The sequence below is a fragment of the Sphaeramia orbicularis genome, chromosome 9, assembly GCF_902148855.1.
Source record: "Sphaeramia orbicularis chromosome 9, fSphaOr1.1, whole genome shotgun sequence".
NCBI lineage: Eukaryota > Metazoa > Chordata > Actinopteri > Kurtiformes > Apogonidae > Sphaeramia > Sphaeramia orbicularis.
The window spans coordinates 23,363,347-23,382,780 of NC_043965.1; the positions used below are offsets into that span (position 1 = coordinate 23,363,347).

General features: G+C 39.6%; 1 protein-coding gene across 5 annotated transcripts in view; it reads right to left on the bottom strand.

Annotated features, from left to right (window-relative positions):
- Positions 1-404: 404 nt before the first annotated feature.
- frmd3 (FERM domain containing 3) overlaps positions 405-19,434 on the bottom strand; it is a 54,809-nt gene continuing 35,779 nt past the window's right edge. For 3 of the 5 annotated variants that reach the window (XM_030142905.1, XM_030142904.1, XM_030142906.1), the window contains 7 exons: positions 19,298-19,306; positions 17,331-17,419; positions 13,296-13,370; positions 12,150-12,218; positions 11,866-11,990; positions 2,285-2,516; positions 405-1,235 (listed from right to left, as the gene is read on the bottom strand). In XM_030142905.1, the coding sequence (XP_029998765.1) occupies positions 755-1,235; positions 2,285-2,516; positions 11,866-11,990; positions 12,150-12,218; positions 13,296-13,370; positions 17,331-17,419; positions 19,298-19,306 (1,080 nt within the window). In that variant the 3' untranslated portion in view covers positions 405-754. The remainder of the gene's footprint in view (positions 1,236-2,284; positions 2,517-11,865; positions 11,991-12,149; positions 12,219-13,295; positions 13,371-17,330; positions 17,420-19,297; positions 19,307-19,434) is intronic. The other 2 variants (XM_030142908.1, XM_030142907.1) reach the window with 1 other exon arrangement.

Consider the following 19,434-nt stretch of genomic DNA (forward strand, 5'->3'; position numbering starts at 1 on the left):
TATATATAATGTACCTCAGACGGTGACTGTTGTTGTATTCAGTGACAGCTCAGGAATCACTCCATCTGTCTCCACCCACTCCTTCATGACTGACACGCTCACTGACCAACCAGGCGCTCTGCTCTGAAGACAGTAACCAATCAGAATGGTTTGTGATATTTAAGAGTCATTGCACTGGCTTGTCAGCATCAGGAGTGAACAGACCAAGGCCAACCACTTTCTTTACAGAAGGTTTTCAGAACATTCATCACCTCCATCATTTTTATTTATTTTTTTATTTTTATGAATCTTTCTTCTCCATAAGGCCATCAAACACCTACAGTAATTTCATCCACTGCCATCTGTACCAAAGTGATCTATCTTAACAAGTGATTGGATCTTATAACTATTTGCAGATTCTTGTCTCTCACCTTCTGTAAAATGAGTCAGATTAAACCCTTTACTTGTTTCGTTTTCCTGGACAGCTTTGAGTAACATCACCCTGGGCTTTCATTTTACAGAAGAATAATTAATCATTGTGAGCCCTTTCCAGATGCTTACACTGTGTTTAACTCACTCACACTTAAAACTAGTCTGGAAGCTTTTTGATACAAGTAAAATGATTTCATCCCACTGGTTTTCCCTCAAGAAACACCAGCTGTTAAGACTGAGTATAAGATTTAATTACATGTTAAGACAGACATTCTGGTATGTATTTTTTTTTTTTTTGCAGTGACGTCTCACTCCTCTTACTTAATTTCTTCCTGTCTCCTTCTCAGTCTGACCAGAGGTTCTCCATGGCCATGCTGATCTTACACAGAATCCAGCGTCGAAGGGGGCAGTAATACTCATAATGAAACTGCTCAAACTCCGGCGTCTGACGGATTTCATGGAGGAATGACACATCGATGTCTGACTCCAACAGTAGCAGCAGAGTGGGCACAGTGACAATCAGGACGCCCATTACCACGGCAACCAAACGGGCCACGCTCAATAGGCAAGCGTTGACCCTCTCATTGGATGACAGCAGGCGTAGGCTGCTGCCCAGGACCCCACCCATCCGATTTCTGGCGGCCAGTCGGGTGCGTTCGTAGACTCGGTCGCGCTCCCTCTCGGCCTCCAGCTGGGCCTGGATGTCAGGGTCGGCGTGGAGCTCTCGCAGCATCCTGGCGGGGCTCTGAACTGGGGAGGAGAAGAGGAGGTCAACGCCTCCCTGGCTGTCATCCACCGGGGTGGGTAACATGCTGGCACAGGGGCTGAGGAGGACAGAAGCACAGGAGGATATTCAGACACATGTGGATATATACAGATGACACTTTAACACTTTTTAACCTGATTATTTAGCCAAAATCCTTACTCTGAATATAAAACTGGATATGTAGCAACTATAGCAATAGCAATTTTCGGGAGACTTCCTTCATAATTTCTTCAGAATTCACAGTCGGTTGACTTAAAATCAGCCTCATTGTTTGCATTTTCTGTATTATGGATGATGACTGAATAAACCTACACCTACATTTATATTCACTGTTATCCTGGAATCCTGTGAGTAACAATCTTTGCTCAATGAACACTTTCAAACTGTTTGTTCCAAAGATAAGGACTGAATTAGGAAAATCTTTAAGGCTTTCAGCCCCTGATTCCTGGAACAAGCTTCAGTCTGAGCCCATCTGTAAACACTGATCCCTTAGACTGATTTTCTGTGTTTGCAAATGCTTTTATTATTGTAAACTGTAATTATGTGACTGTATCACTGCTGTCTTGGCCAGGTCTCCCTTGAAAAAAGAGATTCCCCCATCTTAATGGTACCACCCTGGTTAAATAAGGCTTAAATAGAACAAACAAACAAACAAATAAAATATAAAATAAAATATATAAATATATATATTTATATATACACTCCTGATCAAAATCTTAAGACCAGTTGAAAAATTGCAAGAATTCACATTATGCACTGTTGGATCTTAAGGAGGTTCTAAGTAGAGTTTCACAATACAGAAAGAAGAAATGGGAGTGAGACAAAAAAAAAAAAAAACAAGTAAGCAATTTATTGAAAACAACTATTAAACTGAAATAGGCTGTTCATTAGCCGGTCAAAAGTTTAAGACCACAGCCTTTTAAAGCCAAAATCTGCACAAAAATGAGAATTCAGTAGCATTTTCTGTCAGGTATATACATATATAGTTAACAAACAAGTCCTCATGTAGCATGTAGTTCAGTGAAACATATGTTGGCAATGAGATGAAAACTAAAGAATAAAATGATAAAAGTCTCTATAAAAAGTAGTAAATTTGTTAAACTCTACCTGTAGACAAGCTCAGAGATAGTGAGTGCACCGCTGCTCTCATCATCCTCGTCTGCTTCATCTTCAGCCTTGGGCATCTGAGGTCGGAGATTTGAGGTTTCCATGGGAACGCGGGGAGGTTGCAGGTCATTGCCCAGAGTGGAGCCTTCAGTGTGTTGCTGCTCAGTGTCTGTGGAAGTGGCTGAAGGTTTGAGGGGAGACAGGGAGGCTGAATCCTTCACAGCGACAGCACCTGGTGAGTAAGACATGTGTAAGTTACAATACAATATCGAACACAATACTTTAGTTTACAGTTAATCACACATACAGCACTATAAACTTTGGAAGTTCATCTGAAATGAGGAACAACTGAAGTAGAAATGAAATAGTGCCAAGATGCAAATGGAAGATGTTTAATATCCTTTGTTTTCTTAATATCAGCCTTTAAGTGAAAGATCTTCTAATAATACTGATACTACACATTAAAATATGTCCATTGGTGCTGTTCTTAATTTTTATTCTGCATCCACATAGGACACAGACCTACTCCTGTGATCTAAGATGTAGTTGACCCTATTAACCACATGATGGCGGTCCTCTTCCTCTTAAGAACTTATTAACAATTGTACTGTTGAGAAAATAAATGAAACACTCAATTGCGAACGGAAAATATAATCGAATGTTTCAGACAGCAGTATACACATTTTCTCTTATTATAAATACTATAATTCACACTTTGTCTTGGTTCAGGTGAAAATTTATTAACAGTGCTTCATGGTTATGTATGTTGATTTCAATTATAATAGCTCAACTTAAAATAAATAAATAAATAAAACAGTCATCTCTGCTGATGTGATGCACCGTGACATCAGAGGTGTTGACTTAATGAGGTTCTCATATTACTGATGCCTTGTTGCACATGATGAATCTGAATATTCACTGTATGTTTCTGAGTTTAAAAATAAGCCCAGTCGTCATCCTGCCTTAGGTAAGTAGGATCCTGCACACAAAATAAAACACTGTAAATGATTTAGATATAATGGTAAAATTGAAATCCAGTGACGAGCTGGTCCCAAACGTAAAGCTCATATTAGTTTTTTCTTTTAATTATTTTCATTTTATTTTTCATTTATAAAAACAAACATTCAGTGATAAAACCTCAAGGCCAGTCTTGTTAGTCAGTTACTATGCCAACTAAGTCCAAAATGAGTTGAGATGATTAAAGGTGGATGTGGAGGGAAGCAGTGGAAAACCTGAGGAGTCAGTGGTGACTGTTACCATGGAAACAGTCAGCAAAAAGGCAAGGAGCGAGAGTGCTCTCAGCCCGAGAAAGAGGGGCATCAAACTTGAAGACGGAATTGAGGGCACAAGAAAAAAAACATGAAGGCTACAAAAACAGACATAAATCAACATTAGTTAGTTAGCTGTCTGAAATATTATGTTTTAATCTCACACCTGTCCTCCTTCCATTTATAATACAGTCTGCTTTCAGTCTGGTTCAGGTTGATGTGAGCCTTTTCTTAGATGCGGTCATTCATGCTGCAAGGTGTTAGATTCCAGTGTGGCCACACTGACACATGAAGACGGGTTTTCCCATGTTATGCAAGTGCTGACAGGGCTATTTATCTGTCACACAACCACATCACAGACACCCAAACACACCACAAGTATATTTATATGTGAGACACCGACATGCATGCAGGTGTAGACCCCACTGGAGTGTTTATTTTGTCAATTATGTAGTATTTATGTGACAGCAGTATAAGGTGCCTGTTTTTGGTGAAAACAGCAATGAGTGAGCAGCAGTACTTAACTGTGAATACAGACTTTCTTCTGTGAACACCTTTTACTCCTGATAGGATTTAACCTGTGCATGGTTTCAAATAGAAGAGGAGGATCAAGCTGCAGAGCATCACTTCTAAAGCTGGGCTCGAGGGCACTCCAGCAGGGTGAAAACTGTCAACAGTGGGACTTGAACATGAGTCAGTGCACTGAAGAGCTGCTCTGGCTGTAGGCATTTTAAGCTCAAAGTTTAATTACTTTTTAATTGCTTGGTTGTTTGCATGTTTTCCAAAGGCTAAATAAAACCTCTTAATTTCAAATCCTTATTTTTCTGATGCTACTTCATGTTTTTTTAAATCCAAAAATGGCTTAATTACATAAAGAGGGGATTGTTATTAACATAAACAGATGTACAAGCCTTAAATAGTTTGGTCTAATAGCAGTTCTTGTTATCACACTCCATTCTCAATCCACTATTTAAACATAACCCTACTGTTTGACTGCAGATGTCTGTATTTGTTTTTGCACAGCTGGACAGAAAACACAACACACACTCAAACACATAGTATCATAAAAGTATAGATCACAGTACACCAATATGCAACTACTGCAACTACAGTACTTCAACGTGTATATTCATTTGGCACACGGATGGTCATGAGTGGAAACACACACACGCACACGCACACACACACACACACACACACACACACACACACACACACACACACACACACACACACACTTTGCAGGGGGTCTCTTGAGATCCTCTAAGTGTTTGACAGATTACACTTACAGTTTCCACCACAGGGTTGCCACAACAAACCTGGCAACCCAATTGCTGGGCTCAGCTTTTGGTGCATGTTTTATTCCTTCGTTACTGATTTCTGTGCAAATTATAAATATTTAAAACTGCAATAGTGAAAGATAGAAAGGCCTGTGCTCTAGTCATTATAATAAATGTACTATGTAAACTTCATGCTGCTGAATTTCCAATTTGTCTTACTCTGTTCCAGGAGATTTCTCTGACATCCAACACTGGTTCCAGCGATGCATCCCCCTTGTCCCACCAGCCGCACATAAACATCCCGAGCCGTGTGATTGGCTATACGCAGATGCAGGCTACGCCGTGTAGTGATCTTCACCTGGCACCTCAAAGCTTCCGCTACTACAATTGATGGCGACTGTTTCTCTGTGGCCTCCCTTGGGTGGAAGACCTCAAGGGGTCCGGCCTCTTCCTGCTCCATCCCCTCACCCTGCAGTGTCTCTGGGTTCAAGTCCAGCCCCAGTCCGGCTGCCTGGCTCCCACACCTCAGTGCATCACCAGTGTTGGACTGGTCATTAACCCCCAACTCCAAACTGCTCTGCATGAGGCCGCCTCCTACATCAGTGCTGTTTCGGTGCTCAAGGACCTCCATCTTTCAGCCTGATGACAAACCCTGGACCCAGCTGTCTCCACACAGACCCCCACACCCTGACTGAGCTACTGCCAGTTAAGCTCTGGGGGCCTGAGACTGGGTATGAACACACACACGTGCACAGCTATGTGCTTCTCCGTACACACTGACAGAGGTAGTGAGAGACGAACAGCAGACACACTCTCTCTCTCTGATAGACAGGCATGGGGGGCACTTCTGTGAATGTCAGCGATGTTAACAAAGACTGGAGGGGCATTAGAAGAGGATCAGGCCCAAAGCTGCAGTTTCTAAATTTAAACAGATGGTCCGGACTGGAGAGGAGCAGCTAATCTAGAACTGATTACAGAGGGGCAGGCCAGACCCGGGACGGGATGGGATGGCATGGGGGAAACTTTCTTTTCCTGTCTGCCTTTTTGTTTTGGTCTTCACCTCTTCTCAGACTGATTTGTTTTCTGTTGTATTCTGCTATAAATCTGTTGAGACAAACATACACTGAAAACACACAACTGTTAAGCTAATTTGTTACGAGTGACAGATGGGGACCAGTTTTGCCTGTATATGAGCTGATTTGTGCAGAAGAAAAAAAGACCTGTCCAATCGTTTCCATTATACTGAATGATGGCATGAGTTCAAACAAGAATGTATGATATCGATACCGGTCTGATCCCTGCAAAACATCAGAGTCGAAGCCTTAGCTAAAATATGCTGTGTGTGGGACTGTGTGTGAATGGGTTTTGGTAGATAAGAAGGGGACAGGCTGTGCAAACAGAAGAAGGTCAGCAGTGACCTTGGGTCAGCTTCCTGTTTCCGTTCTAATGGCTGAGATTAGTAGTCTGAATATAGATGGTGATCCTAGACCATCTTGAGGACACTTTATCCCAAAGTCCTTGCAGATCGGAGCCTACAAAAACAGTGCTACTGACTGTCTAAAGCCTGCTGTTTCATTACTGAGACACTGCAAACAGACAGAATAACACCATTAATGAGTCTTTATTTTTAGATCTTTGAATAAAAAAAAAAAAAAAAAAAATCTGTTAGTATATAAGGATGTGAGTCTGTCTGAGTTGTTATCTTTTACTTATCAGCTTGAACTGATTGAACCCACAGATGACGTGATGTATGATGCCAATAAAAAACTGAAAACAGGAAATATTTGAGCTGCATGTTGTACTTTAAATTTTACTGGGTAATATCAAATGCACATTGATATGGATAATGAAAGCAGAAAGCTCTCAAACTGAATGCCATGTCTTTACTCAGCCCGAGGCCTGTCACTGGTGTGTGATGCTCTTTATGTGATGACCGCCTCCTGCCCCTCCCATACTAACCAAGTGAGACAGACTGGATGGTTACTGCTGCAGCTCTTTGACCCTGAGCCAAGACGGAATTGATTTTCGTCTAAATGGGATGAGGGAGATGAGAGAAAGACAGAGAGGTGAACAGCGAGAAAGGCAGGAAGACAAAAGAAGAGGAAGCCCATAAATTTTGTGAGAGGAGGTGTGTGTGAGAGAAGGAAGTCTATCAACAGATTAAAGGGAGTGATGGCACAGGAGGATACATGTGTGGGGTCAGTGATGGAAGAAAAGAGGAGGGATGGAGAAGATGGAGGGAAGAGAGAGATAAAAGCCTCTAGACCTGTAAGACAGGGTCAGGTCATGTGGAGGGGATGGAGGGATGGATGACAGAGAAGAAATTAACATGGCAGCAGTAATTCAGAAATAGAGTAGTAATATTCCTCCCCAGGGCAGCGAGGTAGAACTAGTGCTAATAATTTTGTGTTTTCAGTTTCATTCATTCAATTCAGTCCTCTTACCACCAAAGAGCGGATAAAATGCTATTATGCATTTAATGTAATTAAAAAAATCTTATTTACTGTCCAAGCTATGGCAGTGTTTAACAAAATGCTCTGTTGTGGGTTGTTTTGTTTTTTGTTTTTCTTTTTGTCTTTCCTTTTTATCTCTCTCTCTTTGTTTTTTGCCTTTTTGTAAATGTCTGAAAATATGACAGAATTAATAAAAACTTAAATGATGAAATTTAAGATCCTTCACCGTTTACATATTTCCAAGGAAAAGTTAGCCAAATTCTATCCGGGCACTGACCCACTCTGCAGTTGTTGTAAAGCAGATACTGGTTCACTTTTCCACATTTTTTGGACATGTCCTAATTTTCATAACTATTGGAAATCTATATTTACTACATTTTCAAAAATTTATGACATTAACTTTCCACCTTCAGCCCTGACGGCACTTTTTGGAGTGATTCCCCCAAACATTTATATTTCTAAATATTATTTAAATGCTATTGCATTTGCTTCTCTACTTGCACGACGTCTTATACTTTTGAGGTGGAAACAGGAAACCCCTCCCACACATGATCAGTGGATCGCAGACATTATGAGGTTTTACATATGGAGAAGATGAGATGTACGTTAGCAGGATCAACTACAAAAGCATGGCAGCCTTTTCTAAAATTCACAGAAACTTATAAAAGGAGCAATGTGTCATGACTTTAACCTCAAATCACCACTCATCACCTGGATAACTGTAGGAATGGTACATATTTTATTTGTCTTTTTTTTTTTTTTTTTTTTTAATATGTGTATAATTGCTATCTATTCAATTTTATTTTATGTATTTATTTTTGCTTTCATAATCTTGATGTCTTCTGGCAAATATATTTACATGTTTATGTTTATATTTAAGTTGGGGGTGGGGACTTGTGTTCAAAAACAGCAAAAATGTAAAGATTGTATGATGCATCCGTGTAATGCTGTTAAAAATCCACAAATAAAATTATAAAAAAAAAAAAAAAAACTTAAATAACAAAAAAAAAACAAACAAACAAAAAAAAATGCTCTGCCCTTCAGGCTAAAAGCGGACTGTAACCTCTGTTTGATGCAGACTGTTAAAGCTGCAGTATGTAGGATTGTGGCCAAAACTGGTACTGCAGTCACATTCAAAATACTGTAGAACGTGTATCCCCTCCTCCTCCCCCCAGACTAGGGGTTGCCAGATCCAGCATGAGCGTCTACTACTAGCGTTTCCACTAGTGCTTGCCACCACACCTTACATTTCATACAAAAAAATCATCACCAGACTTATTCTACATCAGTCTAATATATAACAGGACAGGACAAACGTCCTGCCCACTCAAATGAAAGTTTGGGAAGATTCAGGAGATAGAGAAAAGGGAAATGAACATTAGGTTTCACTTTTACTACAAGCCACACGATCGCTCTACCCCCACCACCACCACTACCACCACCACCACCACCAAACCACGGACGCCGAACTACGGAACCCCCTCCCCCCTTCCAGACTACTGACCCCCCACACACACACACACACACCGAACCACAGATGCTGAACTCCCTGACCCCCCAAACCACAGACACCGGATGACCGACCCCCCCCCTTTCGGATTACACACCGCTACATGCAGAGGTCACTTCCACAGAAAACACTGGCTACCATGGTAAGAGACAAGTCCTACAGCGGTACCCGGTCTGTTCACCCATCCCGGACCGGCAGTCTCTTCACTGGGGCCAGGAAAAGACACTGCAGCCCGGCCCCAGGAGAAGGGACCGGGTGAAGAGGCCACGACCCCGGCTCTCAGTGGTTCTTACCGGTGGTCAGACTAAGGCAGAGCCAGCGTCAGTCTTCAAATCCTTCTCTGCTTTCAGCCGTCTCCATGTTTCAGTCATCTCCTATACATCTCCTTGTTTTGTTTCTCACTTTGTCACAATGTATTTGGGAATAATAAAAGGCCTTTTAGATTTATTAGCGTCAGACATTTTTGATCATAAATGTTCCAGCTGCAGCTCAGGGTACTGGCAACCTGGATGCTGAAAGGCTACTTACTCTGTGATTGGCAGAGAGGTGATGGGCGGAGCCTCAGACCAAAACACACAATGTCAACATAAACATTATTTCGGGGCTGACACTGAGCTTTTCAAATGCAAATATTCTGGCTGGACTACTACTGTCAGTGACATCAGTATTTGAAATGAACATGATTCCTTAACGTCTGGTGACAGTCAAGGCCATTTAATAATAACTTAGAACATAATTCCTACATACTGCAGCTTTAAGGGTTAAGGATGAGAAGAAGATCTGCAGATATGAATCAAGGCTGGACAGAATACGCCATCCTCTTACATAGCAGATGGAAGTAGCTGAACACTTTTTACCAAATCTCTTCAGAGAAATAAAAACATAAAACAGCCTGAAAACAGTGTTTTTGGACACACATTTGAATACAACATAATCAATTAACCTTTGTGATTTCCCCAAAACTCTACATTTTCTTACTTCTTACTTTCTCTTGTCTTGCCGTGTTTTATCTCCAGTTTCTTTTTCCTCTACACCTGCTGTAATGTGACCTTCCCTTAGTCGTACACGTTCATTGTCATTTCCTCCTGCTCTCCTTTAAAAACACCCCTCCCTCCTCCTTTCTGCGATATATCCTTGCGTTCTGACCAGCCCACAGCCTTCATAACCACGTTTATCCTCTCAGCCCTATAGTCCATTTTCTTTCTCATATCCTCTCCACCCCCCCCTCTTCTCCTCCTTCTCCTCCTCCTCTCCTCATCCCGGCTTTCATCTTATTTGTGTAACCTTACCCTCTGCTCATTCTACCTGCTCTCTTGTCTTTAACACTAAGATGCATGCTTCAAGAGTGGAGAGTGTCTGGGATAATAAACGAGAAAAAAGTGACAAAGACTGATGATAAGATGCAAGCGAAAATCACAAGGGGAACACTAATCCCCCACTGTTATGAATACCTTATATGGACTATATAAATCTACTCTGGGAAGGTGGAGTCCTGGGGGAAAAAGCCTTAAGAGCAAATATCTCTGGGTTTCCTCGTGGTCTGCTTGGACACATACTGCCTGATAAGGAAAAAGACATAGACCCTACTTTTATACAGCCCACTCAAGGGGAGAGAGCTGATCTGAGTTCAGCTCTGACTTCAGTGTCAGTTGATGGATAGCTTCACTTAAAGATCCTCCAGGAACCACCTTCAGCGTAACCTACAGTCACTGCTACAGCATACATTTCTCCTTAATATGATGTGTTAGTAGCACTGAACTGAATATTTTGTCCCTGTTTTTGCAGATATTATCATAAAAAGTACAAATATTTAATTGGTTTTGATCAAGTGAGGGCAGAAATGTGACACTATACCCCGCCTGGACCAAAAACATCCCACACATTTTTTTTTTTTTTTTTTTTAAATTTTCTGTTGAAGTCACACAATGCTTATGCAGTGTCACAATACATGTCACAACACACAACACTATCTATAATTGCATTAATTTTTGGCCAAGATCATGTATTGATGATAGTGAATCAGATCACTGTATGAAGTCTTCTCCATCACATCCTAATGATTCTGAATGGGGTTCAGGTCTGGACTCTGTGGTGGCCAATCCATGTGTGAAAATTATGTCTCATGCTCCCTGAACCACTCTGTCACAATTCCAGCTCAATGAATCCTGGCATTGTTCAATCTCTAAGCTCCTCAGCAAATTAATAGTTTAAGAAATGAGATGCTACTCACGGCCTCAGTTTGAGTTAAAGAAGTCGTTGCAGCTGAAACATATAAATCACTGCCGTAAATATGTTTTTACATAGTTAAACCCAGGTAGAGACTGTTTTTGGCCAGACAGTGTATTAAATAAAGAGTAAAATGTTTTAAGTAATAAATGAACGATGAATTCATATTTACTTGGGTTCAACTTGTTTCCTTTTATAGAAATCCCATTTTTGTGTTAAAATTGCATACAGCTGTTGGTACAGCTCTTAAGAAATGACAGCTGTGTAAATAAACCTTTTTGTCTTCTTACATATATATAAAATAAAGTTCTGCTGCTCTGTTAAAATATAGTATGTAGGACTCAGCATGCATGGTTCAAGCCAGTAAAGCATAATGTGTTTGACTTTCACTTTTATGATGCAACCATTGCGTGATTACACCCCCATAAACAGGGAAATGAACAAACAGAGGCCTCCACATGCACAGATTAGCATTAGAGGACATAGACCACTTGGAGCCAAACAAATAACTTCTAATTGACTTTTGCTAATGATAATTCAAGTTAGGTCTAGTTAACTCTATTCCCTTGATGTGACAATGTGTAAAACACACATGGACACACAGGCTTGGTTTTATCCTTAGGATGGATCATGGGAAGGGTATTTTTAGCATGCTCTGATGGGTGTCTCTAGGGAGACAAGACTGATGGAGGGATGGAAGCATCAGCTGCTCAATTAACTCTCAGTCTGTGTGTTGTGCATGTTCCTACACAAGGGAGCCCTCATGTGACTTTCCAGAGATCTGTGGTGGAAGGACAAACGTGTATGTTTCTCTGCATACATAAAGCCTGCAGTATCCCCTTACCATTGTCTGGGGCTGTCTCTTCATACTCGTTGGTGGAGGGCAGAGCGGGGACCAGAGGTTCCATGTTCATGATGAGGTTTTTATGGCTCAGAGAGTTAAAACTTCGACTCTGACCAAAGTGGGCTCTACAAACACAAAACAAGGACTTCACTGACTACTTTACATGGTGGGTTATAACGAACTGTCTTGAGGAGTAAGAATAAGATTTTTTTTTTAAGTATGCAAATTAGCAGTGATTTGATTGTAAATAATCTGTGGGATGGATTGATAAGACTTGTCCTCACCTGCACACCTCTGGAGGATCTCTCTGAATCTTAGAGCTGGCTTCTATCACCTCCTTGGCTACTCGTCCACTGATACAGAAAAAGAAACAAACATTTAAAGAAGTGGAGAAAAATTTTGTACTAAAGCAACAGTACAGCAACATGGCAATGTAAGATTTTTTAAAGCAAAGACCAAGTGTTAAAAGCAAAATTCAAGCTAAACAAATCAGTCATCTGGTGTTCTACTTTAAACAGCTTGCAGGTTGTTAGACTGTTATAATGTTCATGATATGGTTTGGTATCAATCAATGACAATCTGTGCCTAATTCGATCATGAAAATAGCAACATTCCCCTTAAGAATCAGACTTATGAAACGAGGCGACACTTGCTGTGATTTACGTCAGTTACAATAAATTTGTGGGGTATTTTTTATCAGTTTTGCAGTTGTTGCTCATAATCGGTGGTGTTTCTGTGCCAGTAGGGTCAGCAGTTCCATTAGTCTGATTGTTACAAGAGACCTGCCCCATCTATTAAGCTATTGTTGTCAAGACTGAAGGTTAGCTCATAAATTAGATTGTGAAATAAAATATCTGGTGTGGCACACATCTACAAGGGGCAGTCCCACTGATTCTGTATTCCAGTAAATGTGTGCCTATGCTGGAAAGTGCAGCATGAACAGGAAGAGCTCATGTCTTCAAGACCATTGTCTTTCTTTTTAGAAGAAATCACCATTTCCCTTATTCAGAACAAACTCCACCATATGCTATTAGTTATCCCTGAGCCCTTAAGCCAGACTGCTTCTGCCAGCTGATGTAATGGAGTGGAGTGAAGTGTAAGCCTGGTAAAGAGCTTTGTCTGAGAGGAGAATTGGGTCTAACATGGCTCCAATAACAGACTTATATGGAGGATTTCCTGTAATATTAGGGTCAGTAAATCATAGAAAAATAATACTGGGATGTAGGTGGTGATATATACAGAGAAAAAGTAGCATTATACTCTACAATGTGTTAATGAACATACCGTAAAATGGGATATATTTTATGTACAGTCACAGGGACAGACTTATGAGTTATGACACTTTTATTAAATGTTTGCATCAAGTGTTTTGAATGAAATTTTTGTCATAATATTACCATTAAAAAGTATGCCCACGCCCACTCTCTTACCTGTATCTGAACCTGCTTCCCTTGAAGAAAATATTACTGCTAGAAACCGTCTTAATCTGACTTGACTTTGCACACCTGTCAAAGAGAAGGAGTATGGAGACACACACCAAAAACCATCATATTATATAAGCTTATGCAGCACAAACCAGAACAAACCCTCCCTCTAAAAATACATTAACGGGGTACTTTGTTAACTTCCCTTTTTTTTCTCCCATTTTTCAATAAAACAACTGTTGTAAATGATTATCCGGTGCAGAATGGACTCTTAGTAAGCAGACCTGGAAGCTTCAAAGTGTGCCGTTTTACAAGTTTATGCAGTAGGTCAAACCATTGTGTTTGATTCAGGATCGTTTATCAAGTGAAAGCAGACTCCAGAGGCTCAGCAGAGATGGTGCCAGTGCACAGACACACACCTCTGCTCTAGGCGCTGCTACTCTGTATGTGTGTGTGAAGCTGTGTATTCGAAGCTCTTCTTGGCTGCCATTTACAAACTCAATTCACTCTGATTTGATTAAGGACCTCTGATGCTTGTCTGACATCTGAGATGACGTCCACTCCCTCTCTGTCCGCCTCTCAGAGACATATGAGCTGTTGTCATTAAGAAGTCAATACCCAGAAATGCACAGGCTGGAGCTGTTCTCAAACTGCTTTATAACTTTATACAAGGTTCCTACAGGTTTTTACAAGTTAACTTTAAGACTTTTTTTAAGACTACTTAGAACAGAATTTAATGCCCATTTCACAGCCTGTTTCACATCCATACTGACTCCTAGAATTTAGGAAAATGTATTTGGGTGCTTCTATGAAACTGGGTTCATTTTGGTTCCTGGTACTTTGCCAGCTTTTTAGACCCAATAATAAAAGGATGTACCTTATGATGACCTCAGATAAATGCAAAAAAATTATACTCTGAGCCATCCCAAAATTAATGAATTTTTAATAAAATATTGGCGCCGAGAATAGGACCAAAATATGGACAGGAAAAGCTACTTAGGTGTCAATGCATTTGATCTGGAAAACATGGCTTGAAATAGTCTTATATAGCACTATAAATAAAGACACTGTTAAATTTAATGATCTTAGTGGTTTTTCTAATCCAAACATGCAGGTTTTTCATGGATCGGCAGTCTCATTCCAGGTTTTGTGTGTAATCCATCGTGTCCACTTGTGCTCATTTAAACACAAATAAATCGTGAGTGATTTTTGTGAAACACTCTACTTTGCATAATTAGTTCGACTAGCGGCATTGTACCCGTGGTTCCTTGTACGATAATGCCCTCCCGTGGTGCAACAGCGGCATTGCACCCAAACGCCCTGCCGTGTTCCGTGTTTGCAACATCGATCGGACATTAATGGGATGGACACCGGACACGGGGCAGGGCTGAAATGTGCATTATATAGTAGGATTCCCAAATTGTACCTTTGAGAGACTAAAAACATATATATATACACTACTAGGCAAAAGTTTGGACTCACCTTCTTATTTAAATGACATGAGATGGACCACAGATGGCCAACAAGAGCTCAGCATCATTTGGAACTCCTTCCAGACTTTTGGAAAACATTTCAGGTGACAACCTCATGAAGCTCATCAAGAGAATGCCAAGAATGCACAAAGCAGTAATAAAAGCAAAATGTGGCTATTTTGAAGAATCTAAAATATAAAACATGCTTTGAGTTTTGTCACACCTTTTTAAACTACATAATTCCATATGTGTTCATTCATCGTTTTGATGCCTTCAGTGAGAATCTACAATGAAATAGTCATAAAAATAAAGAAAAACCAGGTGAGTCCAAACTTTTGCCTGGTAGTGTGTGTATATATATATATATATATATTTTTTTTTTATATATATATATATGTATGGGTAGAGACTGCGATCTGGTAGGATCGGCGATTCTACCAGTAGAGACTCCGATCGTAGTCTCTACCAGTAGAAACTCCGATCAGAGTCTCTACTGGTAGAAACTCCGATCCTGCCAGTAGAAGGGTTAGGGTTAGGGTTAGGGTTAGGGTTCGGATTGGAGTTTCTACCAGTAGAGACTCTGATCGGAGTTTCTACTGGTAGAGACTACGATCGGAGTCTCTACTGGTAGAATCGCCGATCCTACCAGATTGCAGTCTCTACCCTGACATATATATATATATATATATATATATATATATATATATATATATATATATATATATATACACACACACACACACACACACACACACACACACATATATATATACATACAGGGTGGGGAAGCAAAATTTACAATGAACATTTAGTTGTTTTTTCTCAGCAGGCACTACGTCAATTGTTTTGAAACCAAACATATATTGATGTCATAATCATACCTAACACTATTATCCATACCGTTTCAGAAACTTTTGCCCATATGAGTAATCAGGAAAGCAAACGTCAAAGAGTGTGTGATTTGCTGAATGCACTCGTCCCACCAAAGGAGATTTCAAAAATAGTTGGAGTGTCCATAAAGACTGTTTATAATGTAAAGAAGAGAATGACTATGAGCAAAACTATTACGAGAAAGTCTGGAAGATACTATTAAAGAAGAATGGGAGAAGTTGTCACCCGAATATTTGAGGAACACTTGCGCAAGTTTCAGGAAGTGTGTGAAGGCAGTTATTGAGAAAGAAGGAGGACATATAGAATAAAAACATTTTCTATTATGTAAATTTTCTTGTGGTAAATAAATTCTCATGACTTTCAATAAAGTAATTGGTCATACACTGTCTTTCAATCCCTGCCTCAAAATATTGTAAATTTTGTTTCCCCACCCTGTATATAGTAGCGCATAATTTTTGTGTCCTTTTTACCGTGTTACACACAGATTTTTGTCTAAAAAATCATATAAAAATGTGTTTTATCTGAAAAATTGTTTTATTTTATCTCAGTAAATATTTATTTTTAAAATAGACCCAAAGTACTTCCAAAGTTGCTTCATAACATTAGTCTACATCTGGTTTGAATTTTTAGCCCCCGTGTCTTGTTTTTAGAGACCAGTTTCATAGACATGCCCATTTATTTACTCCAACGCCTTGATTTCCACTGGGGGCTACAAAGTTAGCAATAATTGGTTCCTAATTCCAGTAAAAATTGTCGGGTTGGATCTGGTGGAACTGAGTCGACTAACGTAACGTCCCAGACACATTTAAACACAACACAGTGAACAGGTTTATGGAAACATAACTTAAGACCTATCATATCAAATGTAATACCTTTAAAAGACTTTTAAAGGTACTAAATACAGATTCGTAAATCCAAAGTTTTTAAGACTTTTTAAGACCCTGTGGGAACCCTGTTTATAATTGTGTCTCCATGCTTCTGTAAAATTGCTTAAATGTTGTGCAATTTACTTAATACTGCACAGCACTCATTAGAGCTTGTAAAAAATGCCACAGTAACTGTACAGAAGTAGTAGGTACATTTCACCTTTCACTTCCTTTTTTTCAGTCTTCTCCATTACTTGTATGTTACTTTTGACTTACAATGAACTCATAACTCAAAGCGCTACAACAATCAGCCTGTTATTATGCTGTTTTGTTCTCTCCCCAGGCAATGCTCTTACATCTTAAGGTTTACCATTAGCTGTCTTGTACAGCTTATACAGTCAGATCTTGACATTTTCTTCTGCTCTTGAGCTTATTTATTTTATTTGACAGTAACCTTCTATTCTCCATGACTACAGACAAAGGAAAAGTTTATCCTTCATATTGTTGCTCGCGCCTTCACCCTGGTTTGTTTCCATTTCTGGCCATACAGCAGTGTCAATAGTCTCTGCGGCTTCAGAGTGACGCCCTCAGAGCGATCAGCTGCTCCCCAGTGAAAAGGCTAGAGCATATTGTAGCGGTGCCACAGAGAGACAGTGAAATAATAATAGGCAGCCATCGATGAAAGCAATTGCAGTTTTAGCAGAAGAAAATAAAAAATGAGAAATGTGTAGAGAAATTCAAGAACTGTTGCAAGAGTTCTCTACTACTGCTACGTGTTGTATATTTTCTTGATTTTAATTTGGGTTACGCACTTGTAAAAGGCTTGGTTCTCCACTCCACACTTCCATAGGTGCTTACATGCTGCAGGGGTCGAGGTGTGAAATGTCAACACCAGCTTCTTCTGCACGAGAAAGGACAAAAACGAGAAGAGAGGAGGACAGCAAGAATGAGGATCGAGATTACTGGAAAACGTGGGAATAAGGACAGGAAAGGTAGCCAAAGTGCTGAACACGATGAGAGGGAGCTGTGCAAAATGCTGACCTACAGACCCAAAGCCATAAGCTTAGCAGGGTCTCAGACACATAGACTGATCTAGCTCATGCATTCAGCAATAAAAAGGCTCGTAGAACGTGGATCTTTATGGCCTGAGAGGAAGAATATATTCCTGTAAATGTCTAGTTTTTAGTCCTATGAGCCTGGTAATATGAGCTACAAGATCAATGCTGCTTAACAACAAGAGCGGAGGGAGAGGCAGAGCGATCAATAACATAGGAATGACTTACTGTAACACAGTAACACCACAGTATCCCCTGCCTATAAAGAGTGAAAACTTCATGAGCCACGAATCATCCACTGTGCAGTTGATGTTGATGAAAATCATGAAAATCAGGGTTTATCCAGGTCTTGGTGCTGCAAGTCAGCTCTTTTACTCAACCCCCTCTCTGACACAGATCAGTTTTATTACATACATTAAGTATATGACACACATGTACCACAGTGGACATGTGTGTGAGTCTAAACTGCATGTAAATATACTGCTCATATAGACTGTATTTGATCCCACTTTGGATTACATGGAAAAGTCATGTTATCTTATTTAACCCAAAAAGACCCAAACATCCACCAGTGACCAAAAGCATCTACTGATTTAAAACATTTAATAACTGTGGATCCATTAATCCTATCAGTATATGTAAATAATTGGTGTAAAATACAGTTTGTCATCTTTTCATGGTCATCAGATATGATCAATTTGGACGTTCAGAGGCTCCGTAGTTACCGTGGAAACACCGTCATCTTCTACAAAATGGATTCACCAGTAAAATCCATGGAGTTTGATACATGACAGTGGATGGACATGCTTGTTTTTACATTTAGTTATTGACATCTTTGCTGAAAAAGTCCATTTTTCTTAAGCTTTCTCTGTTTTGATATAAAAACCTTTTAATTCAATGAGTTTTTATGAGCATCTAAATTAAATATAGGAAATTGAATACAGGAAAAGACATGATTCACAGTGACAAATGCAAAATACGGAGGATAATATTATAAAAAATGATGATAAATCACTTCAGAAATGTCACATAGAACCACACAAGTAGAACTGGGTCTTTATGGGTTAAAAAAAGATCTATTTATCAGAACTGACATAAATATGTAAAATATGATTGTAATAAAAGAAACAGTAGCTCCGAACAGAATCAAACAGTTGCTTCTAAACATCATGGAGAAAAAAATCCCATCAGTTCAAAGTGGGATAATCAAGCTTTAGTGTTTCAGGCTGAATAACAAAGGTGAGGACGAGGAGTGAAATCATGCAGTGACGTATCATGAAGTGGGAGAGGTTCAACGCATTAATGGACAGTTTAAATCCTGATAAAATACAGAAAAATATCCTCACAGAAATGTAATTCATACACACACAAAATGGAGTAACCCAATGTTTATGTGTGACAGATCACCAATGACACAGAATGAGAAGTGGTACCGATTATATGTAACATCGCATAACCTTATTTACGTGGCTATGATGGATATAGTGACACAGGACAGCTGTTTTCATTAATGGAGGCCGAAATAACATACAGATCGACAACAAAATAAAAAAATAAATAAAGGGCACAAAATGAATGAAGAGATTCTTAACAAATGAAATAAAATGATGAAACAGGTTCCTCCAATTATAAAGTGAGGTGAGGTTGAGATTGCAGGGAGAGGCACCAGATTTGGGGTTTATTCCTTAAATTACTACTTGTATTTTAAGCATGTAATTACTCACCAGTGATGACTATGTATATACACAGAGAGAAGAGACAGAAACACAAAGATAAAACTGCATCTTCAGCCGTTCATGAGTAGCCAAACAGACAAATAAGCAGACAGACTGACATATTAAGCAGGGATGGTAAAGTTAAT